The sequence below is a fragment of the Oryza glaberrima genome, chromosome 4, assembly GCF_000147395.1.
Source record: "Oryza glaberrima chromosome 4, OglaRS2, whole genome shotgun sequence".
Taxonomy (NCBI): domain Eukaryota; kingdom Viridiplantae; phylum Streptophyta; class Magnoliopsida; order Poales; family Poaceae; genus Oryza; species Oryza glaberrima.
The window spans coordinates 13,605,150-13,623,683 of NC_068329.1; the positions used below are offsets into that span (position 1 = coordinate 13,605,150).

The following is an 18,534-nucleotide window of genomic DNA, read 5'->3' on the forward strand; positions in this document are numbered from 1 at the left end:
TAAGAGGCTTCCAGAACACCCCTGTCTAGTCTTTTTAACCCTATGTTGTACGATCGATTATCAAGAACTAAGCCAACCAGAGGGGGTGAATGGTTATAGTACCAAAAACCAAAACTTTTAGCGGAATTAAAAGTTACCCTCAAAATCGATGGAGATCTCGACGTAGTCGGTCTAACCGCCTTGTGTTCACCTGTTTGACCGCACCTTCGCCGTCGGCCTGACCGTCCATACGCCGCCGGACCGACCGCCGCCTCCTCATCTGCTACCGCTTGTCGCCGCTGGTCTGACTGGTTCATTGTCTCCGGTTAGACCGCTGCCACGCCGCCGGTTAGACCGCCCCTATGCTGCCGGTCAAACCTTCGAGATCCAGAAAACACCGGTAGATGAACACTTGAAGATGTAGATGGATCTATCTCTACTTTATTGCATCAACTAGTATTTACAAAGTGCACCAATAGGACTTCTCACCAAAATCTCGACTAAACTCGAAACCCTAACTTTTCTCTCAACTCAACTCTCTCTGAAAACCGGTACCGGGAGGACACACCCTCCCTCTCTATTTATACCCATAACGTGACTGCCCCTAGCCACGAATCCAACTCATACAAGAAGTTCTAATCCCCTAGGAAACATTTCTGTACAAGAAAAAAACTCCAATCTTTCCAAACTTGGATTCCAATCCAAATTTGACTCTGCTTTCCATACGCACACAACACCACGTGTATGTCATCTGGAAACTTTCATCTCCACGTACATTGTTCTCTAGGCTGAGCATCCCATGCGATATCCTTGACTGTCTTGACCTCAACTTCCCCCAAGCCTAGTCCCGATTCATCACCAGCTATACTCTCATGGCCTCAAATAACACCTGCACAACACAGAAACTCTATATCCGAGTACAAGTTCGCACCAACTTGGCTCACATCAGCACAAAATAGCATCACATATGAATAGAAACCATCTAGAAAGCATGTCCATGAAGCAATCTAGAAATCCCACGAAAATAACCCGAAACCGACTTGTACCTGGAGTCTGTCAGTCTAACCGTCGGACAACCCGGTCAGACCGCTCCATCACCACCGGTCTAACCGCTCCATCACCACCAATTGTTCGTCATCCGCCCGATTTGACCGGTCACATAGAGCCGACAATCGAAAACACTATTTATCATATTTTCACAAAACACTTACCTTTGACAATTGTTCGTCACCACAATTAAATCATCACATGATTCTAAGTATGTTTGGTTAACTAATCAGCTGATCAAATAAAGAAAAAAAAATTGAAGCCTTGACCTTGAATTCATATGAATTTATTAACCTCTATGATTATCCTTAATCAAGCAATTTTTGTTAAGATTAACATGAGGTCGTTTCTTTCCCTGGACATGCACGTACGAACGAGAGGTCCTATATATGTATTGACTATTGACTGAACATAAAGTTTAAAACTATATCTACATTTACATGCAATTTCTAATATTTTCAAATTACACTATGTAGCATACCAAGTGTTTAAAATTTATCCAAGCTAGGATTCATAAAGTACTACTTGCCTCCATCAATCTCACATCTCATTCAAATTTACTTGCATCTTACTTCCAATTACCATCTTAACTCCAACTAACCTTGACTAAATGAATAATATAAGTCTTTTTTTCTCCATCTTAATGTTCGTTAAACAACTTCAAAATCATTATATTTGAGGGCAAAGCGAGTATTCTCACAAAACTGCCCTATAATTGTCAACTTCAATCATCCACCCATATATGTAGGACTGAGGCTGCGTTCGTTTATGCGATCGATTCTCCAACAAGAGTTCGATGAAATTTTAGGTACTCGTGACACGCTTTTCAAATTGTTAAACGGTGCGTTTCATTCAAAAACTTTCTATATGAAAGTTGCTCTAAAATATCAAATTAATCCATTTTTTAAGTTTGTAATAATTAAAACTCAATTAATCACCACCTCGTTTTACGTGAAACACTTATATCTTCAGGAGATTCAAACACCACTGAGTAGCTTTTTTTTTTTGAAAGGTAAAACAATATTCTCGCAAGGTCCAGCCGACCTTTCTTAAATGAACGGCCCAGATTTGCGCTAATTCACAGATGGCTCCTCTGCAGCAGCAGCAGCAAGAGCAAAATGCAGAGTTTCTGTTTCACTACCTTCAAGTCATTAACAAATCCACAACTGGGCCAATTAAGCTGTAAACTAAACCCAATTTGCATGCACTCTCCTACACATATAGCGCCCTCATCCCGACATATGATTGATTTCCCACCGGCCAAAACCACTGCACGCGCCGATGCAATCAGAATCAATTTCTATTAACATTGACCTCGCAGCTCGCGCGTGCTCATCTCGTCAACTAATGATTAATGAAATCGTGAATTATCTCTCTCTATAAATGGCTACTAATTCGATCATCCCAAGGCAATAATCCACAGACAGCAAAGGATGATGCAAGCCAAGAAGCCAAGATCGCCATTGATGATGCTCATCGCCAAGAAGCCGCTGCTGCTGCTGCTGCTTCTGCTTCTGCTCGTTCTCCTCGTCGGCGTCAATGGCGGCGAGACGGATGAGAGGCTTGAGAGCTTGGTTGACGACGAGCTGCCCTTCTCCCAGCTCGGCTTGGGCTTCCCTACCACCGTCGTCGCCGGTGGCTCCGAGGTACGTTAATTACGTACTTAATTAGCGCAAATCCAATTGCTGTAAGAAAGAAAAATCACTCAGATGAGAGGTTAAATTAGGTTCCAATTGACTGAAAATGCAGCAAAGTTTTTTTAATTGTTGGAGCAAAGGGATTTCTTCGGGTTTTTTGCTCTTAGATGACATTGCATTGATGAGCGCGCCCGTGCATGACACAATAGCATGTTCAGGGAGTTCCCCGCACGCACTACGGTTTCTTTAAGAATCTTTCGCATCTCAAACAACCTAGATTTTTACCTAGATTCTGAAGACCGAAAACCTGACATTTTGAGATTCTTATTGGATAGTTATTCGATAGGATAATAGTTGCTTCGCAGAATCTCGAGCAATCCAAATGGGACCTATATATACATACATATAACGGCTCAATTTTCCGTTATACAAATATGTTTGGGATTAAAAAATTAGTTTGAACCAAAATGGGCGCGCAAGCTGTCTTTTGAGAAATTTCAAACCCTGTTGCGCGAATATCATCCTAACATTTTGCCGAATATTTGACACAGAATGATGTGGAGGAAGTTGTGCAAGCATGGTACATGGACGACGACGACAACGCGGAGGAGGACCAGAGGCTTCCTCATCGCCGCCAGCCTGATGATCTTCTTCCTCTCGCCAAATTGCTTGGTATATATATTTATCTACATATTTATCGAGCTTTTTTTTTAAAAAAAAGGTTAATTTTGTTTAGCCTCGTAAGTTTGTTAATTAATTTCTTTCCAGTGGCGCCGATATCCATGCGATGTTTACCATTAGTGTGTATGTATGTGTGTGTACACACAAAGATCACGAGTTTTTAATTAGTTTTTTTTTTTTTTTGCAATTTGCAGACCTTGGACTCGTTGCAATGCGATTAGATGCAGATAACCATGAGCACGATGAGAACCTTAAGACAATGCGTGAACAGAGAGGCTACTTGCACATGGTTAGTCTTCTTGCTGTTAGGTCAATCTTTACTTTAAAAAAAAGGATGCATGCATGCTTAAATTAGTTTTTGTTTCTGCTTTCAAAATATACATGCTATTAGGTCAATCTTTACTTTAAAAAAAAGATGCATGCATGACAAAATTAGTTTTTTGTTTGCTTTCAAAATATACTCCCCATATAGACATAAATATTCGATGTTCACGATAGGAACTGGTCAAACTATTGAAATTGTTCATCTATTTTATTTTAAACAAGTTTATGAAATCTACTTCCGCTCCTGAATATAAAAAATTTTAGAGTTTGTTACGGTTATTAAGAAAATAGATAGAACTAAATAGGGAAAGATTGTGATTGATTAAGAAGTGGAGGTATGTGAAAAAAAAAATGAATGGTGGAGGGTTGTGATTGGTTGTGAAGAGAATGTTGGTGAAGAAATTGTTATATTTTAGTATGGATAGAGTATTAAGTTTATGGTGGTATTGTGATAGCCCTTTTCAAGATAAATATATACGTGTCATTTTTTTTTACTAATCATCGGAGAAGTTGGTGGTGTAACTTTTAAAAGTTTGAACAAATCTTGTTGTAAATATCAAATATTTATGAGAGGGAGTAGAAGCTTTGAAACAATTACCTTGCTGTTACATATATATACTATCTCTATAGTTGATACCCACTAACTTCTAAAGCTCAACATGCAAGTATGCCACATCATCATCCACTAGTAGTTACTCCCTCCGTTTTTTAACATATGACGCCATTGAATTTTTTAAATATGTTTGATCATTCATCTTATAAAAAAAAATTGTAATTATCATTTATTTTATTGTGACTTGATTTATCATCGAATGTTCTTTAAGAATAACTTAAATATTTTTGTATTTGTAAAAAAATTGAATAAGATAAATGGTCAAACGTTAATAAAAAAAGTCAACGGCGTCGCATATTAAAAAAATGGAGATTGTATTATCTAGAGTATTTTAAATATCACACAAACATCGCATATCATTTACAATTTTGTTATATTTTTATAACTTAATATACAAGCAATGTCAAATCATTACTTTCACATTATTTAAACATATACATCTATCATTTATATAATGTATAACATGTTGTAGCAAATCACGAGGTATCAACTAGTATATACTAATAAGTAAATCCACGTCATATCACTTATTTTTTTGGCATATCCATATGCCATTCATTATTGTTTATATGAAAGAAAAATAATAATAATAATATGGTTTACCTCTTTCGGGAAACATCTTAGTCTCTCTTTGCAGCAAAGCTGTGGTTAATTTGGGCCAGCACTAGTTAGATCTCAATGGCCATGGATTGTAACCTTACTTACGGCTAATAATGATCATTTGATTATTCAACCTAAAAAATCGAACTTAAGTGTATGCATTTTTTGCAATTGCTTAGGACATCGTTGAATTGACCCCAGAGAAAATGCCAAATTATGAGGTGATGATCAAGAGATTCTTCGAAGAACATCTCCACACAGATGAAGAAGTCCGCTATTGTCTTGATGGCAGTGGTATGTACGAGCAATTTACTTCATCTTGATTTTCAGTAGCTACCATATATTTTCTCCATTTTGTTGTGGTTTTGACTTTTGACAACGTAACCTGTCATCTCAAAAAACAAAGAAATTTGTCGATATTCACTGTGTTGGGTTTGAATTTTGAAATGAAGGTTACTTCGACGTGAGAGATGAGAATGACAAGTGGGTCCGGGTGTCAGTGAGGAAAGGGCCACTCATCGTTGTGCCAGCCGGCATCTATCACCGCTTCACACTTGATACCAATAACTACATAAAAGGTAATTAAAGTGCATAGAATTTTCAATTAATAGAACCAAGTAAAATGTAATCTGATTGATCTCTGGTTTATTTCTACGAGATTTTATCAGATTTAACTTTTGAAGGTAGTTGTGCTAACCGCATCACATTAGCTCCGAAAATAGCCAAGCAATGACAACTATCTCTACTATTTGATTCATAAAGAGCGAATATATAGTTTGTCAGCAAATTCCACTTGGTCCTTAACAACAATTTTATCCTAACCATGATCATGACATGGTACCCTTTCAAATATTTTTAGTCATTTTCTTTTGTTTCTGAGTGGGTATCAAAAGAATTCCTTGCAGTTCAGTAATCCTTTCGTGATTAATTAACTGACAGATGGGGCGTGGGGACCTCTTGTTTGGGTTTTTACAGGCCATGCGTTTATTTTCAGGTGGGCCAGATTGGACGGCTTACAATCGTCCTCATGATCATCTGCCTGAAAGGTACTCTATTTCACTATGCAGGGATAAATTTCGGGGTTAATCTAAGATAATTAACCTGTTCCCCCCTCTGTTTTTGTTTTCTTCATAATTAACATGTTCCCCCCTCTGTTTTTGTTTTCTTCAGAAAGAAGTATTTAGAAGCTCTGCATAAAAGGACCCCAAGATTTGGACAATTGCATCGAATTCGCTCAAAAATGGAGTAAATTTTATTTTTAAAAAAACATTACCCATCTTTCCACATCATTAATAAATTTTAGGTTTTCTGCATCCGTCAACTGATGTTGCGAAGTGATTAAGATGGTGGTGTTACATAGGGTGCAATGGGCCAATGGTTGATCTCTTGATCAAGCAACGACAAGATATATATGGATCGTGTATGTAAGTTTTTCTTTTAAAAAAAATGTATCATGTACGTATAACAATTGCTCCAATGCAAGTGTTTGCACTACTGTAGACCTCCTCATTTATAACATTTCAAAACAATCTATCTATAATGGGTATGTCAACTGATACACATTTCATTGATCAAAGGAACCCTTATCTATATATAGCGGCTCAGAATTACGAACCCTTAGATTTCAGGGTTTGTCAATCGATGTTATAAACAGATATACTCTCGTTAGTAACGGCTATACAATGGCCTATTCGTACCAGCCGTTATAGATGAGAGGTGATAGGTGACGTCAAAACCTCATCTATAGCGGCTGGGTATTAGCAATCGTTACATATTATTATAAAAATACAAGTACTTGAACACACCTGCCACGATGTTAATGGCCATCACGGCACCATTGCCCTTGTTCCACTACCACTTGTCACTAAATTTGTACCCTCTAATTAAGCATAGAGCGGCGGAGTCACATAGTTCTTAAGCTTGGATCAACCGGATCCAACAGCCTTAAGGCTTAAGCAATCGGGTCCAACAGTAGAAGGAGAGGGGGTCATATTAATCTTGATTCCTAAATATAACAGTACACTCGATTGCAATATTTTGCATGTCTAAAAAGCATTTCATATTAATCTTGCATTCCTAAATATAACTGTAAAGTGTACAACCATTTAAAATTTGTCGATGATCAAAACTTAAAATTACAGTACTAGTTGAGGCAATAATATGTCGATAATGCTGGTTGTCGGGCGTCCGACGGGAGGGGAGAAAAATCACGCTGCATGACCTGCCATTGCATGCAAAAAATCTTTTCCTACATGCTCACATTTTTTTCTCATAAATTATTTATCTAATCCACGATCTGATTGCACCACTAACTTCGTTACAATTAAATCTTTACAACAAGACCACATATGATTATATTTTGATAAAAAATATTTTAGTTTTTTATTGATTTTTTTAATGTTGCATATGGTCTCTTTTGATGTTTTAACCAGTAGTTTTACAATGTTTCAGCTAATGTACTCATGATGTTTCACTATATACGGATCAAATGTTGCAGTGGATTTTCATATTATGGAATGCGCCGTTGCAACAAATCACCTACATATTTTGGAAACTCTCTATTAAGGGAATTTGGTTTATTTTTTGTTCCACCAAAAATGTTTCACCTAGTGTACTCATTGATGGATCTAATGTTACAGTGAGCTGAAACATTCTTTTGCAACAAATCAACCACATATTTTGGAAACCCCCTATTAAGGGAATTTGGTTTATTTTTTTCCACCGAAAAATGTTTCACCTAGTGTACTCACAATGTTTCACTATGTATAGATCAAATGTTGAAACATTCTTTTGCTATTTGCTAAAACATTATTTTTATATAAGGTGAACAGCTCCCGATTTAAACGATTGAAACAGTTTCAATTTACTTAAACAATTCCGATATACTTGGTGGAACATCGTGCAACATTTAAAAATAATTCAATAATAAGCTAATTTTTTTTTCGTCGGAATATATCCATGTGTGGTCTTGTTTTGAATATTTGATTGCAAAGGATTTAATGGTGCAATCGGATCATGATTTGGATAAGTAATTTAAGAGAAAAATCAGTTTAAAGTAGTTTTGCACATAAATCGGGCGCTGACGTCAGCGCCCGATTTTAACCTCCTCCCATCAGGCGCCCGAGTGGGAGTCACGTCCATAATATGTTATTGATGTAAGAATAGGATATATATAATGTCACATGAACTGTCTACAGCTGGTTCATTTTACGAATCACTCTTGGTTTCGAAGAAATCGGATTGTGAGGAGGATTAATTACTTACTAATTTTCTGTACCACATTACTCCCTCCGTCCTTAAAAAAAGACAACCCTAGGTTTCCGTGTCTAACATTTGACTGTTCGTCTTATATGAATTTTTTTTATAATTAGTATTTTTGTTGTTGTTAGATGATAAAACATGATTAATACTTTATACGTGACTTTTCTTTTTAATGTTTTTCATATTTTTTTCAAATAAGAAGGACGGTCAAACGTTGGACACGGAAACCCAAGGTTTATATTTTTTTTTTGACGGAATGAGTACTTATAAAGTCAACAAGTCAATAAGTCAATGATATGCACATACACAGCTTGAACTGTTTGCATCATCATCATCATCATCATCCTTATTCGCCGTAGTACTGCTCCACGAAGAAACGCATGATATCGCGTATGCCACCACCTCACATACCCTAGATACGCCCCTACTCCGTACACCCGTGGGCTTGGCACGACCACCAGGGTTCACAATTCCGAGATGGCCTTCCAAAATTTTGAGGTTTCGACGAGGCTCGAAAGTAGAAGCTGTATGAGATTTCGATGAGTTTTCAAATTCAAATTTGAATTGATAAAAAAGAAAAAAATCAAATAAAATCTTATAAATAGTATGATATTCGTAAAACCTACTGGGATATAAATTTTTGAAAAATTTGATGTATTCCGTGTATTTACTGAAATTTATAGTAGGAAAGAAAAGAATAACGAATTAAAAAGGGAAAAATTCAGTTTACCTCTTTTTATAGTTACCAATTGAAATTTTGATGATTTCGCTCGGAATTTCGCCAAAGTCGACCGGTTTTCGCGAGGTTATCAGTAAACTCAAGGAATTTGTATTCAAATTTAGGTTTATGAAATTTGTTCGGAATCTACCAGCTTTCCACCGGATTTCACGAAAGCTGTCGTTTCACCAGAGCCCGAAACAGAAGGCCATCTCAGAATATCATCGCCGCCACTCATGCTGTGTAGCTGTCCACGCCATCAGCCATCGCCACTGCACAACGCAATGTACTTTGTGCTAAGTGGTGACTGGAGAGTTTGGAGAGTGAGCCGCTTATAAAAAGCATGGGGTTGTGTAGCATGGGGTTGTGTCAGGTTGGGTGGGGTACTTGGACTCGCACTTGAACTCATGCTGATGGTAGCCGATGGCCTCATCCTTGATGGCTTGGCTTGGCGATATGGAGAGGAAGACATAGGAGGGAGAGAAGAGAGATGTTGAATTGGACCACTGGAGGTAGAATAGGCCGGAGAGAGACAATTCGTAAAGATAAATGGTGGTCTAAAGTAAAAAGGTATATGTTGTTGCTAGTCTAACTTTACAACCAAGGTAAAAAAATATGTTACTATGGATAAATATATAGATACACATACTCCCTTCGTCTTTAAATACTAATCATCTTCAAACTTAGGTCCCTCATCTTTTTGAATAATATATTTTAAAAGTCAAAGGTATGCCATATTAATCTTGCATCCTAAATATAATTCTAAAATATACCAACAATCAAAACCTAACCCTTTAAAATTTGTTGATGATTAAAATTTAAAATTACGGTACTAGCCGAGGCAATAAAATATTAGTAACGAGCAGTTATATAAAAATTGAATATAATGCCACATGAACAGTCTACTAGTTCATGTTGCAAATCTCTATTGGTTTCAAAGAAATCGGGTAGTGATAAGGAGGATTAATTACCTACTAATTTTTTTACCAAATTAATTATAAAGTCAACGAGCTTATAAGTCAATGATACACATGTGCACGGCTTGACTCGTTTACATCATTATCATCCTTTTTCGCTGTAATACTACCCCAAGAAGAAACGTGAGTACATCTTAACCATACGCCGCCACCTAACGTACCCTAGGTACGCCCCTACTCCGTGCTCCCACGTGCTCGGCACGACGACCTCAACAACCGAACCCATCGCTTTCCGCGGCCACACCCACCCCTCCTCACCAACCACACCAACATCATCACAGTCATCCAGCTGATGCAGCACGCACAACAAGTCCCGATCCTCGCCGCCGCCACGACGGCAGGTGCACCGCAGCGTTCTCGTTGGCGGCGGCAGGCCGTCGGGGTTCTCCGGCGCGTAGTCGCTGTTGTTCCGGCAGAATATCGTTGCCGCCACCCACGCCGCGTAGTCTTCCACGCCCCCACCCTCGCCGCCAGCCATCATCGCCGTTGCCGCTGCCTTGCAGGTACAACGTATAATAGTGCCGTACTTTAGGCTACGCCTACGTGGCGAGTGAGCCGCTGCTTATAAAGAGCGGGGTCGCGTGGTCGCGTGGAGTGGAGTTACTACTCGACTCGGACTCGTGCTGACGTGGTGGACTCGCGTGCGGGGGGAAGAGACCGCGAGAGACACGGGAAGGGGGCAAAAAGAACATTAAAAAAAAGAGAAAAAAGGCCGAGGCGACCGGGCCGCGGCCCGACTCCGGCGAGGTCGTCGACCAAGGCCGCCGAGATTCGTCGGGATTTCTCGCCAAAAATAGCAAAGGCGGCGGCGGCGGCGGGGATGGGGATGGCGCGGGCGCGGGCGCGGCGGTTGCTGCCGCTGCTCACCTTCGTCACGCTCGGCATGATCCTAGGTGAGTCGCGCCGTCGGCTAGCTAGCTCTGAGGAGGAGGAGCAGCACGCGCCCGTCTCGATTTGGGGATCAGGGCGAGCTCTGCCTCGCCGCCGTGGGGTGCTCCGCTTGGTTGGTTTGGTTGATGCATTTTGGGGGAGCTGTGTTCCTCACTGTGGCCATGATTTGGTCGGCGACTGATGGTTTGGGGTGCTGGGCTGGGGGCTGAATCTGACACGCTTGGGTTTGCTGGGTTGGTGGGAAATGGCCTGAAAATTTTGCTAGTTCGTGGCTTCCTGCGGCTGCAGTGGAAGCATGGCAGCCCAGTGCCTGTTGACTTGTTGCCATCCGCATGGATTTCATGATGGGCGCAGGGATGCCAGCCATTGTCACTTGTGTGTGAGCCAGTGAGTAAGAGCTTAGAGCTAGTAGGTGTGCTACTGCTAATGAGCTTGATTGGTGTGGTTTCTGGTCTCGCATCACTAGCTGGAAGCTACTTAAGTTTGAGCTTACATGGTGGTGCATGCCGTAGCTCAACATATGAGCGGTCGAAATAATTAAGCTGTACTTATTCAGGTGTTCACGGTCTTATGGTACTGGAGCATCCGATTCAGCACAGTGTGTCCTAGAAAATTCAAGTAAACACTATATTTGCCTTTAGTTTTATCTGATCTGGACGAAAGATTAGGCCTACTGGGTCATTGAGTATAGTTTATTTCCATTTTGCTCCCTTTTCTGCAAACCTTGGCACTTTATTTCAATTAGCATTGCCATTGGTCGTGTACAAATTTATATGTGCTGCTTCAATGAAATAATTGTCTCATCTTGCTTTGTTCTACACAATTTCAGGCTCTTTACTTCAGTTAGCGTTTTTCCGCCGGATAGATGATCACTCACGTATGTCTATCCTCCCTTTTATTTATTGCATTCTAATAATACATGCGTGCACCTTCTCCTCCCTCTACTTCCAATATAACTGGAACAGCCTTGTACTTGTCTTTTGTGGCATTATGCATATGCTTGTTATTGCTCAATCCATGTCAAACGAAAAACTTTTTTAGTGCCAGCAATTCAGTTGAGCATAGGGCTGCATACCTGCATCTGAGTAAATCAAAATCCAGAGAACCATCAATTACATGCTATTTACTAGTCTTTCCTCGGTGATTGTGTGTAACCAAGCGTGAGGCGTTCTGCATGGCAGATGTAACACATTTGGAGAATGATCAAGAAGCAGCTTTTCTTCGTCTAGGATTGGTATGTAATGCTACTTTCTGAAATGCTTGAGGCCTAATCTGTATATATGCCAATAATTTTTTTTGTAAATTTACAACACAAACATCAGATAAATTTGGGGATTTGAAGTCTATTAGGCAAGTTTGAGGAATAAACTGACAGTGGAAAGCTAGTCTTAGCTTTGTTTACTTCTTTATATATTTTGTCTATTTTCTACAGGTGGCCAGATAAAATTGACTTGATTCGTTTCCAATTTCGATATTTATTAAAAAAAATGAGCTTCTTATATGCGCAAAAGTGTGTCTGTTCATTTTCAATATCATCTTGTGTTGTGTGTTCTGGAATTTAACTGGGTTTTGATCATGTTACATGATAAAAAGAAAATTATATCTATCAACTGCTTAATTTGCAAAAAGGCTAGCAAGTTGATTTGGTTCATATGCAATTGATTGGAAAATAACAGAGATGAAATGTCAAGTATGATGGTTCCTCCATTGATTATGCATGCAGTTATGAAGTGAACTGTGATATGGAATAGGTTCTTAGAACTTTCTTTTATCAATATAATAGATGTAAATTTTTAATGATTGATCAAATAGGATATAGCTCTATATGTAGATGTAGAACCATGTAAAGCTTTGTTGTGAGGTTTAGCTTGAGATGTAGGAACTTTTCTAAACCTTTATTCTGACAGGGTTTAGAATCTACTGAAATTGTTTTCTTTTTTTAAAAAAAAAGGAAGAATATTCTCTCAGCCTCTATAAGCTGAAATAAAAATTTTGTTCTTCTTTGTTGCAAGATTGTATATCTTTTGTTGACCAATGAGCATCCATTCATGATATGGTGTGTTTTATCAGTTTCACTTTGTATGGGCAATTGAGCACGTTATTTTTAACCTTTTTTAGTCTTCTTTGGCAACTTAATTTGTAGCAGGCTCAAAACACAAAAAATCTAATGACTTCAATTTGTTCATAATCTGTAGGTGAAGCCTGAAGTCATCAGCTGGTCACCTCGGATAATTGTCTTCCATAACTTTCTTAGTTCTGAGGTTGGGCCCTGTCTCTTGTAGTTTGGTGTTGCTAAATATTTTTCATCAGCTCTTGTATTTGGTGACTCAGGCATATACTTCCCTTGCTATTTGCATGTATCCAAAGAAAAACTGTAAGCCCAGGCAACAACATTACATGCATAAACCACCAATCTGGTGGACAATGGCCAAAATAGTTGTTGCTGAGTATACTTGTGCTAATCTTTGCAGGAGTGTGATTATCTAAGAGCAATTGCTAGACCAAGACTACAGATTTCCACTGTAGTGGATGTCGCAACAGGAAAGGTACATTTCTTGCCTTATACTTAGAATGTGGAATGTCTCTTTGTATCTCAATGTTAGATAGCTATTATTTTCTATAATAGTTGCTTTCTACTTCATAGCAAGTGGAAGGTACATTCTCTTTGTATCTAAATATTAGATAGCTATTATTTTCTATAAAGTTAGTAGATTTATAAAGTTCAGATGATAGTTGATAATGTATTTCTTTCTTTTTCTATTTCTAAATCTTTGTAAAACCTTTGTGTCAACATTCCTCTCTTCATCAAGGTTGAGGAAAAAAAAGTTTGAGCATTAATACGATCTATTTTTTTGGAGAGAAAACTGAGGTTTTTCTTTTTATTGTGTGATCTGCTTTATGGAACCATTCGTAATGTTTATTAAACGATTATTTATAGCTCATATTTCTCAAATGGTTCTGAGGATTTTGCTGTTGGCAATCATAGAACCCTCATCTATTGGGTTTTTTTGTAGTTCTCTATTTCTGAAACCCCGGAAATATTTTTCATGTCCTTTTAATATTTCGGTTATTGCTAACTTGGCATGTTTTGTGGAACAGGGTGTTAAAAGTAATGTCCGTACAAGTTCTGGTATGTTTGTGAGTTCTGAAGAAAGAAAGTTACCAGTCATTCAGGTCCGTTCATCATACCCCAACTCTAGGTGCCTTACTCCTTGCCGCTTATTGCTTCATGTGAAAAATTCCCTTTATACTATTGAGAGAAATAACTTGGTCTTCTCAGGATATGTCTGTACTGCAACAAATTACTTTGTGAGGGGGGGGGGGTGTTAATTGGTTGTTAAGTTGCCATTACTTGACACCGCAAATACAAGAGTATCTTTATTGGGTGGCTAGAAACGGGTCATCTTCTCTTCATATTTCATAAGTTTGACATAAAAATGATATTATCATTCGTTTCCTAAATTGACTGCATTGTTTAGTTTAAAATCAACATACAAAATGGGCCACACCTAGACTGCCATTTAACTACTTTGTCCTTTTCTTTTATCTGTTAGGTCAAAAGAAGAAGAATGTATGAGATTTTCCTCGCTCCTAATTTTAGATTCAAACTAAGGTACTAGTACATCCTATTTAGAAATTGAACCAAAATTTGGTACTGATATAATTTTGCGATTATTTATTATTTGTCTATTACAACGTCAAAATAAAACCAAAACCATGGACCTAAAAGGTTATGTAGAACTAACATACCTTTTGTATCAATGCAAAAGTTATGCTAATAGAATTTGTAGCTTCTGTTCGTGTTGCCAAAAGTACCAGCAACAGCACATGACATATACTTAGAAATATTTTTGGCGGCAATGAAACTCTGATTCCTGACATGGTACTTATGGATCAAACTGTTTCCTTTTATGGCATGGTCCCTCTGACAAAAAATGTAGCTTGTGTTTATTCCTACTCCACCAATGTCAACTACTCACTTAATGTATAAAATATGACAAATTCCCTGAACTACTGCAATACAGAAGTAGCTGACATATATTTATGTTATATTTCTGTGGTAATCCTGAAAAATTTTAACGGTGCATTTTAATGCACTGTTAATGGATAATTTCACAGGAAATTTTGGCTTTTGCTGACACTATTACCTAATTATGCTATCAAATTATCCAACAATGCATCATCCATTGCTTTAAATTGCCCTTGTCACATGTTCGACTGAAATTTGTGTCAGTGGGTTTAAACCTTAGTAGTTGAATACTTCATTCTTCTATCATTAATGTTTGCTTTGCTTTCTCCAGTCTATAGAGAAGAGGATTTCTGTGTACTCTCAGATACCTGAAGAAAATGGAGAACTCATCCAAGTATTACGGTACTAGAATAACCGACAGTATTTTTTCCCCTAAGTTCTTTGCCTTGATTATTAATCAATCATTTTCAAGCTAACTTCAAGTACTACAGGTATGAACCAAGCCAATATTACAGGCCACATCATGATTACTTTTCTGACACTGTAAGTTGAACTCCCTTTATATGCTATGGAGAGCAGAGAGCTATAGTTTCCTTTGCCGTCACTGGGCTAGTCATTACCTCCGTTTTTAAATAGACGGCGCTGTTGACTTTTGGATATGATGTTTGACCATTCGTCTGTTCAAAAAGGCTATGTAAATATCATTTATTTCATTATTCCTTGTTTTATCATTAAAGGTATTTTAAGCATGACTTATATTTTTGCATATTTGCACTAAAATTTTAAATAAGATGAATGGTTAAACGTCATGTCCAAAAGTCAACGACGCCATTTATTTAAAAACAGTGGGAGTAGTAGTAGTAGTACATTTAACCAAGGAAAAAGCCCACTTTTGGCCCTTCAGCTCTTTCTGTCGACAATGAAGGGGAAAAGAGGAAAAGGTGGCTAACATGTTAAACGTCTTATGAATTTTCTTATCCAAATCATCATCTATAGCCAGCTCAAGTGCCAGCTAAGATGACACGTCAAGCAAAAATGCCCACAAGATCTACTTTGGGGTTTGATTTGACGAGTTTTGATGTTAGAAAATGTAATAAAGTTGGGTTTGAATTTAGGGTGGATTAGTGGGAACTATAGTCTGAAAAGCTTAGAGACCAAGAGTGCAGTTTTCATTTAACTAGCAATGCAAATCAATAAAACCATGAATATTTAATCTGCAGTTCAACATCAAACGTGGGGGCCAGCGAGTTGCAACAATGTTGATGTATTTGACTGATGGTGTTGAAGGGGGTGAAACCCATTTTCCTCAGGTTAGCTGAATTATACTGACATAGCTTCTTACAATATCAAAAGCTCTGTACATTTTTCTTCTGGTTCAGCTTTACTTATGTTTGCTCATTTATGCCATAGTTCTTTCCTTGGATCTTATCAGCACAAAATGTGGTCAAGTGCCACTCTTTGTTGTGCAGCACGTTCACGCTATCTTTTTTATTTCCATGTTTCTCTTGAATATGTAAAAATTATTGAAACAATTTATGAACATGTATCTGTTGTCTATACAAACCATGTGATACTAGTATACTATTGGTTATCACTGAGCACTGTAGCTGTCTGGAAAAAATTTTCCTGGCTAACAAAAACGCCATTCTTTTTTGGCATACTCCTAAGTCATAGCTGTACCAGCAGATAACTTTTTCGTGCTTCAAGGGAAACTACTGAATCCACTGGAGGAATTGGTTGTGTTGATTATGGTAACATCAGCTTACAACTCGACCTCTGTGCTCTCATATGGCCACAATAACTGCATTGGCAATGTGGAATGCAATCCTAAGAACAACGCAATATGTAATAGGCCTCATAGTTGATCTGTCAGATGTTTAAGGCCCTTGAGTTCAAATTATCTTTGAATCTCATTTTTAGGTGAATAACCCTTTGCATGAGCAATTTGCAGCCATGCTTTCCCAGCCTTAGGTTCTTCTTTCCACGTTTACACATCTTCTGATACATGGCATGATGTAACATGTTGTGGAGCTGCTTCATCCGTCTTTGTTTAGCTTTTATGTTATATGATTTGTGGTGTGCTTGCCTGATATTCTGAATTTATCACCTCTGTTCCAGGCAGGAGATGGTGAATGTAGCTGTGGCGGGAAGATGGTCAAAGGATTATGTGTCAAGCCAAACAAAGGAGATGCTGTGCTATTTTGGAGCATGGTGTGTTATAATTTGTTCTAGATAAAGCATGAACCAAAACACATTCCATTGTCATTAGATCCAGATATTTTCTTAAATTGTCAGTGCTCCGTTAGTCAACTAATTTCTTCGGCTTCCATGCTAATTTGATTGTTTCAGGGACTCGATGGTGAAACAGACTCAAACAGCATTCATAGTGGGTGCCCTGTTCTGGAAGGGGAGAAATGGTCAGCTACGAAATGGATGAGGCAAAAAGAATTTGTTTGAGCGAAAGATGAGGCGAAGAATGATGCCTTCTAATTTCTGGCTATGCAGATATGGAGCTATATTCTTTCTATTATATGTAATGAAACGTTTCAGGAATCTTGCAAGCATATGAAAGTTAAATAACCCCACGTTCATATTTCGTTTTACTTAGGCAATTTTAGCACCGCACACCACTGTTATTATCCTTCCGGCTTCAGCAAGGTGGTAACTGGGACAGGCGCTGGAAGGGGAAAAAACGAATTAATTTATTTTTTCCATATAATGTACAATTATATAACAATGAAAACTAGCACGGTTTTTGGAAATGGATTTTCAAATCATAATCAAGGTTCAGTGAACCGTCCGCTGGAAACTGCTCCCGAGTGTTGTTATCATTTTTTTGTGAAAGTCAGTTGAATCGTCGAGTAAAAAGTTCAAGCCGGCAATTTGTGATGCCATGAGAACGGCAATATGAGATCCTGTTGGGACATTGGAAGAGGAAAGGTGATACTTCATACTTGGTTGAAATTCTGTTCAATTTCAACTGAAATCCATAAAAGTTATAAGGTTCCAGAGAATTAAAGAAGGCCTAAGGGCAAGTTATGGTTGAGCTTTGGTTCGAACTCCAAGCTTCTTTGCGTCATAATAGGTCAACCATTAATATTATGGCTCTTTTGGTTTGATGCAAATTGTCCTACCTAGTTGGTAACTTAAATAGTACTTTGCCTTGTAGTTATGATGCCAATATTTGCCAACGCCAAAAACATACCAAAAAATTTGGTATGTTTAAGACTTGCCCAAGATTTGATACTACGGGCATATTTAGAGAGTTTAAAATACTGAGAAGTAGCCGATTGGTAGTCAGTTTGTTATAATCTAGATAAAAAGTTGGACTATTTAGGGGAGTTTATAATTCTATGAGAAATTGCAGCAGTCAGAAGCTTTACCAAATAGATCCTACAAATGATTTGGTAAGGTACCAAACCAAACGTTATTACAAAGCGACAACATTGACCTTAAAAATTGGCACTAATAATATTTTTGTTTTGTTTTTGTCTTTTCTATAACCTTATGCCAAGGTTTCTGTAAAATTGTCATCGCATATGATGCAAGTCGATGTTACTCTTTGCTCCACATCAGGATATTCGCAAAATATGATGGTACATTTAGGCTGTGTTCGGGAGTGAGGGTTAGGAACCCTCACTTCCTAGCACGCAAAACGGAGCAGCGTTTAGCGCATGATTAATTAAGTATTAACTAAAATAAATTTGAAAAATAGATTAATATTATTTTTTAAAGTAACTTTCATATATATATTTTTTAAAAAAATGCACCATTTAGCAGTTTGAAAAGCGTGCGCGCGAAAAACGAGGGAGGTGAGTTGGGAAAGTAGAGATAAG

At 38.1% G+C, this 18,534-nt stretch overlaps 2 protein-coding genes across 4 annotated transcripts; both read left to right on the forward strand.

Annotated features, from left to right (window-relative positions):
- Positions 1-2,339: 2,339 nt before the first annotated feature.
- Positions 2,340-6,471, forward strand: LOC127770454 (acireductone dioxygenase 3). Of its 2 annotated transcripts, none has more exons than XM_052296178.1 (7): positions 2,340-2,672; positions 3,215-3,335; positions 3,539-3,633; positions 5,061-5,175; positions 5,334-5,459; positions 5,876-5,927; positions 6,052-6,471. In XM_052296178.1, exons 1-7 carry the CDS (start codon positions 2,460-2,462, stop codon positions 6,128-6,130), a joined length of 801 nt encoding a protein of 266 aa, XP_052152138.1. In that variant the 5' UTR covers positions 2,340-2,459; the 3' UTR covers positions 6,131-6,471. The 2 variants fall into 2 exon arrangements, with proteins under 2 accessions (XP_052152138.1, XP_052152139.1); XM_052296179.1 differs by having other exon boundaries at positions 2,342-2,672; positions 5,857-5,927.
- LOC127770453 (prolyl 4-hydroxylase 1) lies at positions 6,160-17,305 on the forward strand. Of its 2 annotated transcripts, none has more exons than XM_052296177.1 (11): positions 6,160-6,305; positions 11,558-11,605; positions 11,910-11,962; positions 12,924-12,989; positions 13,200-13,274; positions 13,828-13,902; positions 15,030-15,100; positions 15,190-15,241; positions 15,919-16,008; positions 16,817-16,909; positions 17,048-17,305. In XM_052296177.1, the coding sequence occupies exons 1-11, from the start codon at positions 6,293-6,295 to the stop codon at positions 17,153-17,155; spliced, it is 744 nt and encodes a 247-aa protein (XP_052152137.1). In that variant the 5' UTR covers positions 6,160-6,292; the 3' UTR covers positions 17,156-17,305. The 2 variants fall into 2 exon arrangements, with proteins under 2 accessions (XP_052152137.1, XP_052152136.1); XM_052296176.1 differs by lacking the exon at positions 6,160-6,305 and adding an exon at positions 10,477-10,730.
- Positions 17,306-18,534: the final 1,229 nt, after the last annotated feature.